General features: G+C 35.4%; 1 protein-coding gene across 2 annotated transcripts in view; it reads left to right on the forward strand.

Annotated features, from left to right (window-relative positions):
- The window catches only part of LOC131936299 (outer dense fiber protein 3-like), a 33,624-nt gene extending 28,534 nt beyond the window's left edge, over positions 1 to 5,090 (forward strand). For both annotated transcript variants that reach the window (XM_059293218.1, XM_059293219.1), the window contains exons 3-6: positions 1,009 to 1,113; positions 1,960 to 2,073; positions 2,721 to 2,926; positions 4,331 to 5,090. In XM_059293218.1, the coding sequence (XP_059149201.1) occupies positions 1,009 to 1,113; positions 1,960 to 2,073; positions 2,721 to 2,926; positions 4,331 to 4,579 (674 nt within the window). In that variant the 3' untranslated portion in view covers positions 4,580 to 5,090. The remainder of the gene's footprint in view (positions 1 to 1,008; positions 1,114 to 1,959; positions 2,074 to 2,720; positions 2,927 to 4,330) is intronic.
- Positions 5,091 to 15,245: the final 10,155 nt, after the last annotated feature.

Raw genomic sequence — 15,245 nt, forward strand, 5'->3', positions numbered from 1 at the left:
TCACTCACCTGTCAATACACAACCCAATCACTCACCTGTCAACAAACAACCCAATCACTCACCTGTCAATACACTACCCAATCACTCACCTGTCAATACATAATACAATCACTCACCTGTAGTATATAATCCAATGACTAGCCTGTAATACATTACCCAATCACTCACCTGTCAATACATGATACAATCACTCACCTGTAATACATTGTACAATCACTCACCCATCAATACACAATATATTAATTCAGCTGAGAACATTATATGAAAATTAATGCCATATTGTTCATCGTAGTTAGAATTATTTTTTAAGTCCGCCTTCAAGCCCAAAACCTACCCTCCCCCCCCCCCCCTAATTTGTATTAAATCATTTGCTTTTCCCTACCAATACAAACGTACTATCGTAATTTAGAAGCCAGAAGTGTTTTTGTTTTAATTGTACAGCATCCCCCCCCCCTTTCTATTGAGAATAATATTGTCGACAAAACCCTTCTATGCTAACCTGTCATGAACTACGATACTATAGTAGTATAATACTCTATTATTCAGCCTGCTTTTCTTTACCAAAGCATTTTTCCAACGGAGAACAAACTACAAGGCATCAGTTGTTTGATTTTGGAGTTTTCTCTCCTAGATGGATTGCGTTCCCTAGCTATCCAGCCTCATCCTTCAAAGAATTCGCTGCAAAGTTTTTCATCATTATCTTATCCCGTTCGTGTCCAACACACTTGAGGCATATAACGTAGAGCTCATCTATTTCCATTACCTCGCCATACAAGGGCATATTGTGGTCAGCACTATGCCCAGCCGCCTTTGTTTCCCTAACGTGAGTGAGTCAGGTACCCAACAGAACAGGGTGAACTCAGAGACTCGAGGCCAGGATCCGAACTCGAGACTTTCTGGTTAGCAGTCTAGCGCTCTACCGCTACACCGCTACGTCCCACAACATGAATGAGTAATCCATTTGTATTTTATTTTATCAAATAACGTTTGTTTTTCTTCTCTGCCCAGGTCCAGGGCCTAACCACTATCTCCTGCCTTCCACGGTGGGGATGGTCAACCATGACCCCACACGACCAAAAGCACCCGGGTACTCATTCGGCACAAGATACAGTTGTACGTATACGAGTTTTGTTATTGATCTTACATTTTTTGGCCAGCTGTTAAGTTTTATAGTTTCAAACGTGTAGGCATGTCTAATTGGTTATCTAGCTGAGAGGATAACAAGCTTAGGGTTTAATTAGCTGCATGGTAAAATGAACCCTTCTTAGACTTTAACTATAAAAATATTTAGCTTAAATTTAGGTATTTTTTATGGTAAGTAGCTTAAATGCTAACTGGTTTTGAGATGCATTAGGTAACGGTTTAGTAGTTTATGGGTTAAATCGTTTTGAGGTTAACTAGCTTTAAGGTTTAATAGGTTTGAGGTTAAATAGCTTTGAAGCTAAATAGCGTTGAGGCTAAATAGCTTTGAGGTTAAATAGCTTTGAGTTTGAATATATTTAAGGTAGAGTAGCCTAAAGGTAAACATTAAGATAATTACTAAAAAGCTAAGTGTTAACTAGCCAGGATGCTATTTATAGTTTAAGCTAAGGTAGTAAGACGCGAACAATATAATGGGTTACCGAGATGGAAATTTAATTAGTTTGGATTTTTTAAATAGATTCCATTATTCGTTTAGCGTCCTGGATAATTACATTCATTAGATATCTCCATCCCTACAGATGCCTACTCTAACATCTACTACTACCTACATTCATTAGATGTTTATCTCTACAGATACCTACTCTAACATCTACTACTACCTACATACATTAGATATCTCTATCCCTACAGATGCCTATTCTAACACTATTGACGCCCCTATCTACTACTACCTACATTCATTAGATGTTTATCTCTACAGATACCTACTCTAACATCTACTTCTACCTACAATCATTGATATCTTTATCCCTACAGATGCCTACGCTAACGGGCCTGGCTACTACTACCTACAGAGCGGCCTATACAACAACGGGAAAGAAAACAAAGACGGCTTCACGCTGTACGGACGTCCTAGACGGTCTATATGGGGTAACCAGAGATTTTTTAAGAGGCATTCTTCAGTGAGGGGAGTAGCCCCTGCAGGAGCACGTTTACTGCCTCACTCCCCCCATCCCCCATTCCCCCCCCCCCCACCCCGGGGCGAAATTGGTAAAAATATATTATCTATATAAAACTATGTACTAAAAACCAGTTTCCCCCTCTTGAAAATGCACCATAAAGTTTCAAGACCCCCCCCCCCCCCCCGAGAAAAATGTCTGAAAGAAATACTGGGGGTAAGTTATTGCACTACAAGTAGGTGTCTTCTTTCATTACATAAGGAAAGTAAAGCAAGAGATGGACTTATTTTATTGAAATATGTGGTGTAAAATAATGATGTTATTACATTTTCAGCAAATAATACAATATGATTATGTATTTTGAGAAAATTATCTTCGTCAGGAAAATAACTGTCGTATAAGAATTATGATTACTTTTGTTTTCACTTTAATATTGTCTGAGATTGTTATTTAAACTAACAGCTATTAGAAACGTTCGTTTCAATTTGATTGTGTGCCTTTTTCTATAGGCTACGTTTGTAGCAAATTCATGTTTATTATCTTTCCCCTACACTCTCTTTATTACACCACTTTAAATCGGAAGTTAACCTTTGACCTCATCCTTTCCTCCCCCACCAGAAAACAGTTCCGGCAACTCCCCAGGCCCCGTCTACGCCGTGTCGACGGCCGCCACCGAGAAGAAGACGCCCAGCTACAGCTTCGGGGCGCCCTACAAGCACAACTACAAGACGGAGGGGCCGGGACCTGGGACCTACACTGTGCTGAAGCCGTGGGACTCCAGCAAGAAAGGTCCCCTCCTGTCGGGCAGGCTTGCTAACTCTCAGGTTAGTTGGCAAGTTGATGAGAAATCTGTGATATAATTTTAGAAATGTTCGTGTATAGCATTGTAATTTGACAACTTGGTTGGATGGCGGAGATCACAGCTACTAACTAGTGGCGTAGCTAGGACTTTTGGGCCCCTATGCAAAAAGTGTTAGTGGGCCCCTCAGAGGCGCCCCTTCCCGGCGATTTGCATTGCACCCCCCCCCGCTCAGACTTTCGATTTGCAACCCCTACCCTCAGACTTTCGATTTGCATCCCCCCCCCTCAAACTTTCGAAAAAGGGCCCCTATTTGCCCTGGGCCCCTATGCCTTGCTTACGCTAGCTTTACGGTAGCTACACCAGTGCTACTAACACGAAATTCGCGAGATCGGATCCCTGTAGAACGTCCATCCAGTTCTGACTGGTACCTGGCTAACGTTAGGGAAACTAAAGCAGATGTGCATATTGCTGACCCCACTATCCACCTATATGCCAATGTTATGAAAGAAGAGGAACTCTAAGTGGGCGCGCATGAGTAAATTTGACTAAATTATGTTTTGTAAACAACGTAATTTTTTATGAAATATTTTTATTTTTACTTTTGACATAGTTGAAATATAAAAGGCATACATATCATGTAAATCTTTTTTTTTTTATTAAATCAGGTCGTGTATTACCCTAATGCTAAAAAAATATTATTTTTTTAAAAAGTGCTTGTAATTATATTTTCTAGAGAATATTTTTTCTATGTTGTGGTATATCATTGGCCAAAATGATATCAATTTTAGCTTAGCTCTGCTTAGTTCATAGTCATATCTGATTAAGTTGGTATTCATCATGGCACGCTTCCATTGTCATCAAAAAATGGGTCATCATCAGTAGTCCCACATTTTGTTACGCTTTCGTTTTCTTTACCAAAAGCAAGTGTTAACCCCTTACATTCAGTTTTAAACAAACAGGTATAGGTTCGAAAACATTTACGTTATGAGAGGATGTCTATAAATGTGTGACAAATATGACGAAGGGTATTGGAAAGTGGTGATATTGAAACTATTAAATCCCATTTGTTTTAAAACTAAAAATTATTTTTAAACTTAATTTTAGAGATTGTTCAGCTTATTTTATTATTTTAAAAGTCGTAGGAATAAATTATTAACTTAGCTAATTTTTATCACAGCGAAATCTTTATACATTGCAGAAAGCAATAGCTGTTTCAAAACATAACTATTGTAGATGAGGTTGCATAGTTTGAAGTGTGGCGTCATTTTATGGAAGGGGGGGGGGTGACTTTGTGAAGGTGTAAGAAAATCAGAACAAAAGTGTGATGTTTTTTTTATGCACGACCCCATAATAGCATTGCTAATGTTGCGTTGTTAATAATATTTTTAAAAATATTTTCAATAAAGTTGCTATTTCTCATGTATAGAGTTTCGACTACGATTTCGCCAAGACTCCAGGACCAGCCAGATACGGTTACAACAAGACCTCAACAGGTCCTGCTTACTCCATAGGCAAGAGGACACAGTTGCCAGGCAACAAGCTTATAACGCCAGGACCCAACACCTACCTTCCTCCACTGAACGGGACCCAGCCGAACTCTCCCCGCTTTTCCATGGGGATCCGTCATCACGAGGACGTCATGGTTGTCCCGGAAGTTGATATTGACAGTTACTAAAAATAACCTAGAGTATTATAAACAGATTTAGATTTTTTTTTTATATTCATACAAACGTTTAATTACATGTTTCATTAATTTATTTATTTAATTTTAAACAAGGTACATAACTATGACATAACAATCGTTTAATACCATCATAAAGCTTACTTTAGATATTTTTTTTCAAATTTCATAATGTTATTAAAACTCTTTTAATGGTCAACCATTATTGACGTTCAACTAGGAGAGGGGGGGGGGGAGTCAGAAAAAGTCTACTTACATGCACGCTAGCAACCTGAGGAAGGTGGTTGATGATTTTAAAATTGTACATCAAAACGATGTGACTAAAAACACAAAATATTTAATGGCAAACAAACATATTATACCATTGACTAAAAAAAACACAAACTCGGGGGGTATTAAAATACGGCATTTATATTTTAAAAAATCGTTTCACACCATTAAGTGATTTGGAAACAAAAAATAAAGGTCAATTGCTTCATAAGAAAACGGGGAGTGGGATTCTTGCAAAAGGATGGATTTGTGGGGTGGGGGGGGAGGGTCTAAAAATTGTGGATGGCTCAATATTTAAAAATCATGAAAATCTGAGATCTATACGTCTCTCACCCCCAAAAAATATGAAAAATGTTATTTTAATGGTAAATTTTAAACAGGACTTGTTCATTTCTACAGTTTATCAATTGAAATAAGCAGAAAATTAATCAACGCAAACCCTACAATTATCAGTATTTTTATTTTATTTTACATATAGGGCCTACAATCACAACCGAAAATTCAGTCATGTCTTTATAGGCTACCTTAGCAAAAAAATATTTAGTAGTTTTTCTTTTGTTTTTGTTTGTTTTTTTTTTATTTTGTTTTTTTATTTTGTCTGTTTGTTAGTTGATGGTGTTGCTGATGTTGTTAATTGTAAAAATTTCAACGCAAAATATAAGTATTTCTTTTACGTTTTTATCGAAGCGAACGCTGTGATATTGTTTTTAAATTGTATTATTCAAACCGTTGAATGCTTGTATACAACAACAAAAAATATATTTATATTCTTTTTACTAATGTTTTAAAAATTTTCATTTATTGATATTACCATTGCAGTAATTACGTTTGTGATGTAAAACTATGAACAAGTCCTTACAAACTTTTTTTGTCGTATCCGAGGAATATACACTTAGGGGAGTTAGCTGTTTCCATCGAAAAATAATTATTATATTTAAATAATAGTATAGTTATATATATATGTGTGTATATATATATATATATATATATATATAATATATATATATATATTATATATATATAAACAAAAAGGTATATTTAAACAACATTATTTATTATTGACACACAAAAATCATCATCCCAGTTACCTCCCCGATACATGCCACTACTGATACAAACTAGTTGAGGGCTTCTACTTTACCTTGTTCATAATTTTCGTTTGTCAAATTTTCTTATAATAAAAAAAAAATTAAAAACAAGCTTTGTTGAATATTTTGCTTTGTTGTTTTCAAAATAAAATTTCTATCATTGTCATCAAAGACGTAAACATACCTAAATGGAATGATCAGAAGAAAAAAATTAAAGTTTTTTTTTTTTTTTATGTTATTTTTATCATTGATTGTTAAGCTACTTTCTTGAATGGAAATGTAGCTCGCTAAAACATGCAAAAAGAATCAATTCAGGAATACAAGGCGATGATCTTATACAAGATTTATTCGCATGAAATCTTTTTTTTTTTTTTTTTTTTTTTTTTTTTTTGTATAGTACTTCTAGTGCAAGCCTTATGAAGCTCAATAGATCAAAATAGAAGAAGAAAAAAACATTTTTTTCAATTTATAATATTAAAAGCAATTTAAGGTTAACATCAGTTTTATTTTGTGCTAGATCCTGATTGTTACGTATTTCATGTTTTAATCATAGGGCTGCTGTTGATTCACAATCCCCTATTACTTTCTTTCGATACCAATCACGAACAATTTTTTTTACATTTACTGAATAAAAACTTCTACGGAAAGAAATAAAAAGACAATAATTATAAAGGGATTTGTCGTTTAATACTGATCCAAACAAGCTTCTGGAAAACAACGTTTTATGAATAGCACTAGAATGTGGAAACAAGGAAGCAAAAAGTTTGGTTTCATTGCCTTTTTTATTAAATCTACATTTGATTATTTCTAGTTAATATTTGCATTCGTTTTTAATTTTTTTTAATTAAAAAAAATGGGCTACCTCCCATGTAATTCTTCTAAGAAAAAAATATTTCAATAAGTTTATATAGTTTTATATTGGTCTTAACTTTATTACTAAAGATGTATCATTTATCGCACATTTGCACGTTTGTTAGATGTTAAGCATGTGTTTCGAAAAATTGATTTCTAATAAGTTACAATAATCGTCAAAAATCAAAATAATACAACAATCCCCAGTTTCTATGTCAGGCTGGACAACTCCTACAACAATTACTTTACACTAGTTATCTCCTATTATAATATATTTTCAATACGTTTGTTACATTTTTTTCTAAATAATTACCCTATCTGTATCATCTCTTCTCTAGTAACTTCAATACCACTTTTATAATACAAACTTGCATTCTTACACGTTTACAGTCTCGGTGTATGAGGTTAGTACTTTGTCAGGTTTCGCAAGTTTGATGTGGGCCTACTTCTACAGAAGATGTCAAAATAAAATTATACATATTTTCTTCACACATGTTAGTATTACAGGTCAACATAGGGTTTAACCAACCAAGAACCAACAACAAGGTAGCAGTTATTTGATTTTGGAGTTTTCTCTCTTAGATTGGTTACTGCTCGGAGCTATCGAACCACATACGGCTGTCTAGAGGTTCGAACTCGGGACTTTTCAGTTTAGCAAGTATGAGTTTTACCGGCCCGACCACTCTGATCCCCTATAAATGAACTGATTCGGCAATAGCTCGTTACAGTGTTTCTTCCAGACTTTTTTCTACGGGAGAGGAGGGGGGGCACTTGAAATTTTCGGGGGAGGGGGGGGGGGCGGCTGACTAAAATTTTCGGAGGGGCGAACACTGTTAAAAGTATATATTCTGTATATAAATTCCATTTCGTTCGGGGGGGGGGGGTAGACTTTCTTCGGGGGGGGGGGGGGGGGGGGCTATACCCCTTCTACCCCGAATCCCCCGAAGAGATGCCTGGAAGAAACTCTGGTTCGTTACAATGCGGAAATAAATACATCTAGTTTACTGTAGATCGTTCAAGTTACTATTACGATTGTCTCATCTACAGGTGAGTTAACTCTATTTTGGACATGTAGTCTACATACAGGAAGTGGACGAGAACTTTTTTATAATTCATGTAGATTAAATAATAGAAGTCTCGATTTGGAATCCGGATTTAAAGTCAGTTATGGAAAATTAAGGTGGCTCGACATAGTGCTGACCACATTATCCCTTCATATGCCGAGGTCACTGAAACAGATGAACTCTACTTCATCCGCCCCTGTGTCTTGGGCACAAACGGGAAAAGATGATACAATAATAGATGGTCACTTGTGGTCATTTTTCCATTTCTTGTCGATAAATTTTCCTGGTGTTCTAGTTACCAGATCTGGGACTGTGCCAAGGTTTACCTGATACACTGGGATGTACCCAGTTTATAGTGAAATGTTGCCACATATATATATATATATATATATATATATATATATATATATATATATATATATATATATATATATATATATATATATAGGCCTATAACGTCAGGCTTTTGTTAGCAAACATTTTATGGTCAAAAAAAAGTTTTGTATTGAATGTATAGGAATGTGGGGAGGGGAAAGGGTTTGTAAAGCATGTAACAAAATGTGTTAATAATGTAAGAGAGTGACATAATCAACGTTCTTAGAACTACCGACACTAAAAGTTGGCAAGACAGATCTGTTTCTTAGTAGTACTGCGTGCTATAATTCAAATACAAATGAAGATATTTTTTTTTTATTTATAGATCTGGTACTTAGAAAACTTTATATGTTGTACATGTGCATGAAACCGGACACAGCCGTCACGATTTGCTGAGGAATGTTAAGCTATTTTGAAAATGGCTGTATTCCAAAAACTAAAACACGTCATTCAAAATTTAGGTTTCTTTTTAGTGTAGATTTTTTTTTACCTCAAAATGTTTACTCTTGTGCAGTGGCGTATACACATTCTTACAAGTGTATTTGGAATATATATATATATATATATATATATATATATATATATATATATATATATATATATATATATATATTCCAAATACATTTGTAAGAATGTGTATACGCCAGTGTATATGTATTCAAATATTTTCACTGTGTTTGTCTTTGTAGGTAGGGGAGAGGAGTAATTTTAAAAGTTCGGGGAAACTGAGATGCTTCTTCTGTTCGAGACTTTGGGTACCAGAACGTTACTCTTAAAGGTCCATGGGCAGAACTTAAGTTGGTTTGTGAGAAAAAAAGTTGCGTCCCTTAAAACAACATCAGACAAATGTTTGTGTGTGAGATAGTTGCGTCCCTTAAACAAAGTTTAAATGATTTGTGAGACACTTGTGCCCTTGTAAAATTTTCGTTTTTGGCAATCGGTCTCGTTAAGTTTTCTACTTTGGCAAAGGGACAAGAATGTTATGTTTAAATGACAAAACGAATGTTATGTTGGATAGGTTATGTTCTTGTTGGCATACATGCAAGGTCAGATTGAGGGCGACTATAGCGATATCCGTTACGAGTGTAATGTAAAGAGTGGAAATCCGCTTTCGCACCCCCCCCAATGCTGGTCATTGTATTCAATATGAAAGCCGTAATACATTTTGGACAAATTATTGAACATGTTTTATTGATTATGTTAATTCAGGAAATCCAATTTCTTTACAATCAAATTCAATACTCGTTTTACTTCCTCCTCCTTGCTGTTATTTAAACCGCTTGCTTTGAATCCGTTTGTTATATTTTACTGAACTATTGCTGTAGAATTTCATTTTTTTTTCAAACATTTATTTTAAAACATTCAAAATGCTTAAGTAGTCTTAAGTTTAAAGACGTTGTCCTAAATTAATAGTTTTTGTTTATTTTTTTAACGCGGTGTTTCAAAGAGACGATATCAACAGTCATGGAAAACAAACACAGGATGCTCTTGTTTGCCGTGTTCGTCACCTTCATATTGAATGCTACCTCGTCGATTATAAGCAATCAGGAACTTCTTGAGAAGGTTTGAGAATGGATGCTCTTATAGAAATTTTTTTTAAAAATTTAATTAAAAAATGTTCAGAACAGTAACATAAAAGTGTAATAAATTATATTTAAATTTGCATAAGTTTAAGAGCTGTAGATAAACAGAATATGTTTGCTTGTAATGTAGTTTTATTTTTTCAGCTTATGTATTTTTGTCTTTAACATAATTTACAATAATTTTAACAACAAAATCGTGTGTATATAAATATGTACATGTACTACAGTATAAGAAAAGAGTTCACCATATGGAGGCCTAGCTCAAATGTAAAATATAAAACGCTTAATTTGTTCATCGAAGCTTCTATTTGTATGGTTCTTGCATGTTATAAATGTAGTTAAATCACTAACAAGACATTGATGCAAAAAATGTCTTCAAGTCATGAGGAATAAGAAAAACACAGAAGATTTTCTTTTTAGCAGGAGTTGTTAGGCTTCGATCTTATAATAAAGGCTTTATAGGCAATTCATAAGTCACGATAAAAAAATAAATACCTCGTACCAGAGTTTCTTCCAGGCATCTCTTCGGGGGGGGGGGGGGGGGGGGGGGGGAAGCCCCTCCCCCCCCCCCCCGAAAATTTTTTACCGCCCCCCCCCCCCGCGAACGAAATGAAATTTATATAATTTATATAGAAAATATATACTTTTAACAGTGTCCACCCCCCCCCACAAAGAAAGAAAGTTTACCCGCCCCCCCCCGAAGATTTCAAGTGCCCCCCCCCCCTCGGAGAAAAAAGTCTGGAAGAAACACTGCCTCGTACCCCCTTCGAATGAGATTTATAAAACGAAAAAGAAAAAAAAATGACTGAATAAAATGTTTAGCAAAAGAAAGTTTTCGTTTGTGTTATTTTTATTAATCCTATTATTATATCTATTATTACAAAAAATGATGTTGATTGTTATAAATTTAAGCTGTTGGTGTATATTTTGCGTTGTTTTAGTTAACTTTAAATTTGGTACTAGGTTCACTTACTCTTTATCATCTTTTCCCGTTCGTACCCAAGACACATGGGGCAGATGAAGTAGAGTGCATATTTTTCAAAGACCTCGGTATATGAAGGGATAGTGTGGTTGTCACTATATCCAGTCGCCTTTAGTTTCCCTAACGTGAGTCAGGTACCCATCAGAGCTGGTTGGACTCAGGGACGGTCTACTGACGTGAACCCGGTTTCGAACTAATCTGCCACGCTGTTCCGTGATTAACGTAATACGCGGAATAAATTATTTTGTAAAGAAAATGTACGAGTTGCTTGCGTTGATGTGTGAAATGTTTGACGGTGTGTGTATGTAGAACGAAGTACTATAAACTGTGCGTGTGTGTACCCTTAGTGTTGTATTGTGAGTCTAGATGTGTTGACGTGTGTGTGTGTGTGTTTATACTGAGTGAACGAATGGAACAAGGAAGGCGATTGGTCGACTGACAGCGACGGTGTTGAGAGCTAGAATACGGTGTATAGAGGTAAATATTAACGGCAGTCAAGTGTTGAAATTGTTATAAGAAATGTGTTTTACTCTCGTGGGATTTTATGAAGTTGAGAATAAAACCCTTTAATTAACCAGAATTGATTGTGTCCAGTGGCGTAGCGAGGTCGGGTATCACCCGGTGCGGCACTTAATGGTGTCAACTCCCCCCCCCCCCCTCAGAGGCGTCGTGACCCTTCCCGGGGACAAACTTTCAAGTTTTCGATTTGCACCCCCCCCCCCTCAAGTATTTCTCTATACATTTTGCTATTGTTTTTTGCCTTGGTGTCACCCCCCTAAATGGTGTCACCCGGTGCGGTCCGCACCCCCCGCCCCCCCTCGCTACGCCCCTGATTGTGTCTACTTGTATCTACTCCTGTCGAAAATTTTAAAGAACGACCTCACAATGCTGATTAGATATTTTATTATTTCAGGGCTGTGAACTTAAACCCACGATGCAGACAGATTATTGCTATAACCAGCAAGGACCAGACTTGTACTTACATACACTGGAAAGTGATCAAGACATAGAGACTACACCTGCAGACAATCTGCAGACACCGCGGTAAAATATCTGTCTTATGTGTGTGTGTATATATATATATATATATATATATATATATATATATATATGTATGTATATATATATATATATATACATATATATATATATACATACATACATATATATATATATATACATACATATATATATATATATATATATATATATATATATATATATATATATATATATATATATATATATATATATATATATATGTGTGTGTGTGTGTGTGTGTGTTTGAATATATATGTAAGAGCTTATATGTAAATATATGTATGTGTTTAATGTATATATTTTATGTAGGCTGAGCTATTCAAACCTGAGTACGCATCAGGTGTCAGTACACCATCAGGAAAAAGATGACGGTAAAAATACGTTTGTGAATAGAACGCTTGCATCACACGGCACTATTTGCATGGCTGATCCTTCTTCTGGGAATCCCGATACTTATAAATGCCTTAATGGCATGTGGGTATCTTACAGTGAGTGATTTGAAATATATGTATATCTATACATTGTATATGTATGTATAAATATTTATATATATGCATGTCACATGTTAGGGAAAGTAAAGACTGCTGAAGTTAGAACTAACCACACTCTACTTTCTTAGGTCAAATTCCAGAAAAAGGCTAAATTTTATTAGTTTACCCTACGCACTGAAGAGAAAAAAATGTTTTTCTATACACAAAGCAAACAACTCCAGTAGGCCAAAAAGTGACACTCTAACTAATATGTAAAGAACAATTAAACGTCTTATGTGTTCCCTGAGTCCACCCAGCTCTGATAGGTATCTAACTCACGTTAGGGAAACTAAAGGCGGCGGGGCATAGTGCTGACCACACTATCTCTTCAAATGCCGAGGTCACAGAAACAAGTGAACTCTACTTCACTTGCCCTATAGACCATCAGGTTTGAAAAGGGAACTTTACTTTTTTTTTTTTACTTTTATGTGTTGCGGTCGTCATATCTAACTCTAAATTTTAAAAATATTTTTAAATGTACGTGTTAATCAGAGCTATCGGGCCTCGACAATGACAACGTGACTCTACTACTGAGAAAAGCCAGAGCCTATTATTGGTACACTTGTGGGAGGTCGTGCCGAAGGGTGTGTAACTGCGGATGGTGGTTCTTCTGGTGCTACAACTCCTGCTGGACATACAGTAAGTTAATCTGTTATCATAACTGTCTGCTTGTTGTTGTTGGTTTTTTTTTTATTTTATATGATCTAATGTAAAAGCACGATAAGAGTTAGGGGAAAAGTATCTTACTAAATAAGATCATGCACTCTAATTGTAACTACAAAAAAACAGACTAGGAGAAAGGGCTGATTGTTGTATATATATATATATATATATATATATATATATATATATATATATATATATATATATATGTGTGTGTGTGTGTGTGTGTATATATATATGTATACTAGCCGTCCCGGCCAGGTCCTTCTCTGGCTTCTGTGAAAAACCTTTCTGTTAAAGACCATTACCTGTGTGTTTATTAATCATCATAAACCCGGCACTGCCCACCCAAACCACAACCAACCAAAACCTAAACAACAAAACGCAAACATAACGCTAACACAATTACAAATACAAACGAAAACAAAAAACCTAACGACAAACCCAACCACAACCACAAACACCAATACAAACACAAAGAAAAAACAAACAAAAAAGCAAATGAAAACAAAAACCTAACAACAAACCCAACCACAATCACAAATACCAATACGAACACAAAGAAAAAGAAACGAAAAAGCAAATGAAAACAAACCAAATCCAAACGCAAAACCAACCACAAACACAAACCCAAAGAAAAAACACAAATGAAAAAGCAAACGAAAACAAACCAAATCCAAACGCAAAACCAACCACAAACACAAATACAAACCCAAAGAAAAAAACACAAACGAAAACGAAAAAAGAAAGAACAAAAACGAACCAAATCAAAACGCAACCACTAACGCAAACCCAACCCAAACACAAAAAAACACTAACGCGAACATATACGCAAAGTGCTCACAGTCTAGCCCGGGGCGGAATCGCCTGTTTCAGCTTAATAAACGACTATAGTACCCCAACTTATTCATAGTCTTTTGCACTCACTTAAACGAACGTAGGCGCCAAACCGAACACGGGAGGCCCGGAGCCCCAAATAGCACCCTGTCTGGGCGCCAGAGGACGCCCGGATTCGATTCACTTAAAGACTATAGTAACCTTTCTTATCCTTAATCTATCGCACTGTTCAAAGCGAAATTATGCACCATAGCGCTAACAGGATAGCCCAGAGCGCCAAATTGAACCCTGGTGGGGCGCCGGCGGACGCGCCTGTATCAATTTAATGAACAATTATAATACTCCAAGCTTAACCGTAAAATACCTACAACATTTGCACTTGATCAATCACCGCTAATTATGTAATTATTTTTTTCCCAACACCAAAACAAAGTAATAAAAAGTAAATTCTTTTCCACTAATGCAATGTTTTGTAAAGAGAAGTAATTGTGTTTTCCTAATTTATCAAAGGGAAGTAAGTGCTTAAGGACTAAATATAAATAATTTTCAGACATAATTAGAATTTTTGTAAAAGATATTTTTTTTTAAATTGTGTTTAATGAACATGCCGACAATTATTACTATCAGTTTGAAAAATGAAAATTATTTCCCAACACTTTCAATAGTAATTTTTTAACTCATAAATTTAGACTATGAGCACGATAATAATCTAACACTTAAATCCATCCAAGTATGTCCACGACAAACAAACTTATTACATGTTACATACAGAATTAAGCATTATTATTATATATATATATATATATATATGTATATATATATTTATGTGTGTGTATTTATGTAGGTATGTATACATTTCAGGTTGTATTAACAACATACCAACGGTAACATGTCCAACAATACCTGACCAGGTTCTGACAGATTATTTCACCCCAACAGTGAGTTAAGTTTCTTCTATTTCAAATATTTTTTTTTATGGCTACAATTAATTGTAAAAGAAAAACAATAAAATGTATGTGTTTTAAAGTAAGGTTTAGCGTTACACCGAAAACATCAAAAGTGGTTGTATATGTATACCTTACTAACAGCCTTAGTCATATTTTATATCAGATGTTCGACTGCTGCTGTGTGGCACTGGTGAACTTGGGCACAATTTGTGTCAAATGTTGAATGACACAGAACCACTATTTCAGAATTGTGTTGCTTGACCAAAATAGTCATCAGAGAGCTGAGATAGAGAGATGGTGATGGTTTTATTCTCTCACATCTGTGCATCCTCGTTGGTACAAGGTTTACCAGACCTGAGAAAACTAATTTCTTCACACATAAACAACATGAATATGAAACTAAAAATAACAATTATTAACACACAGTT

The sequence above is a fragment of the Physella acuta genome, unplaced genomic scaffold, assembly GCF_028476545.2.
Source record: "Physella acuta isolate Inbredline_101_S28 unplaced genomic scaffold, ASM2847654v3 ptg000174l, whole genome shotgun sequence".
Taxonomy (NCBI): Eukaryota; Metazoa; Mollusca; class Gastropoda; family Physidae; genus Physella; species Physella acuta.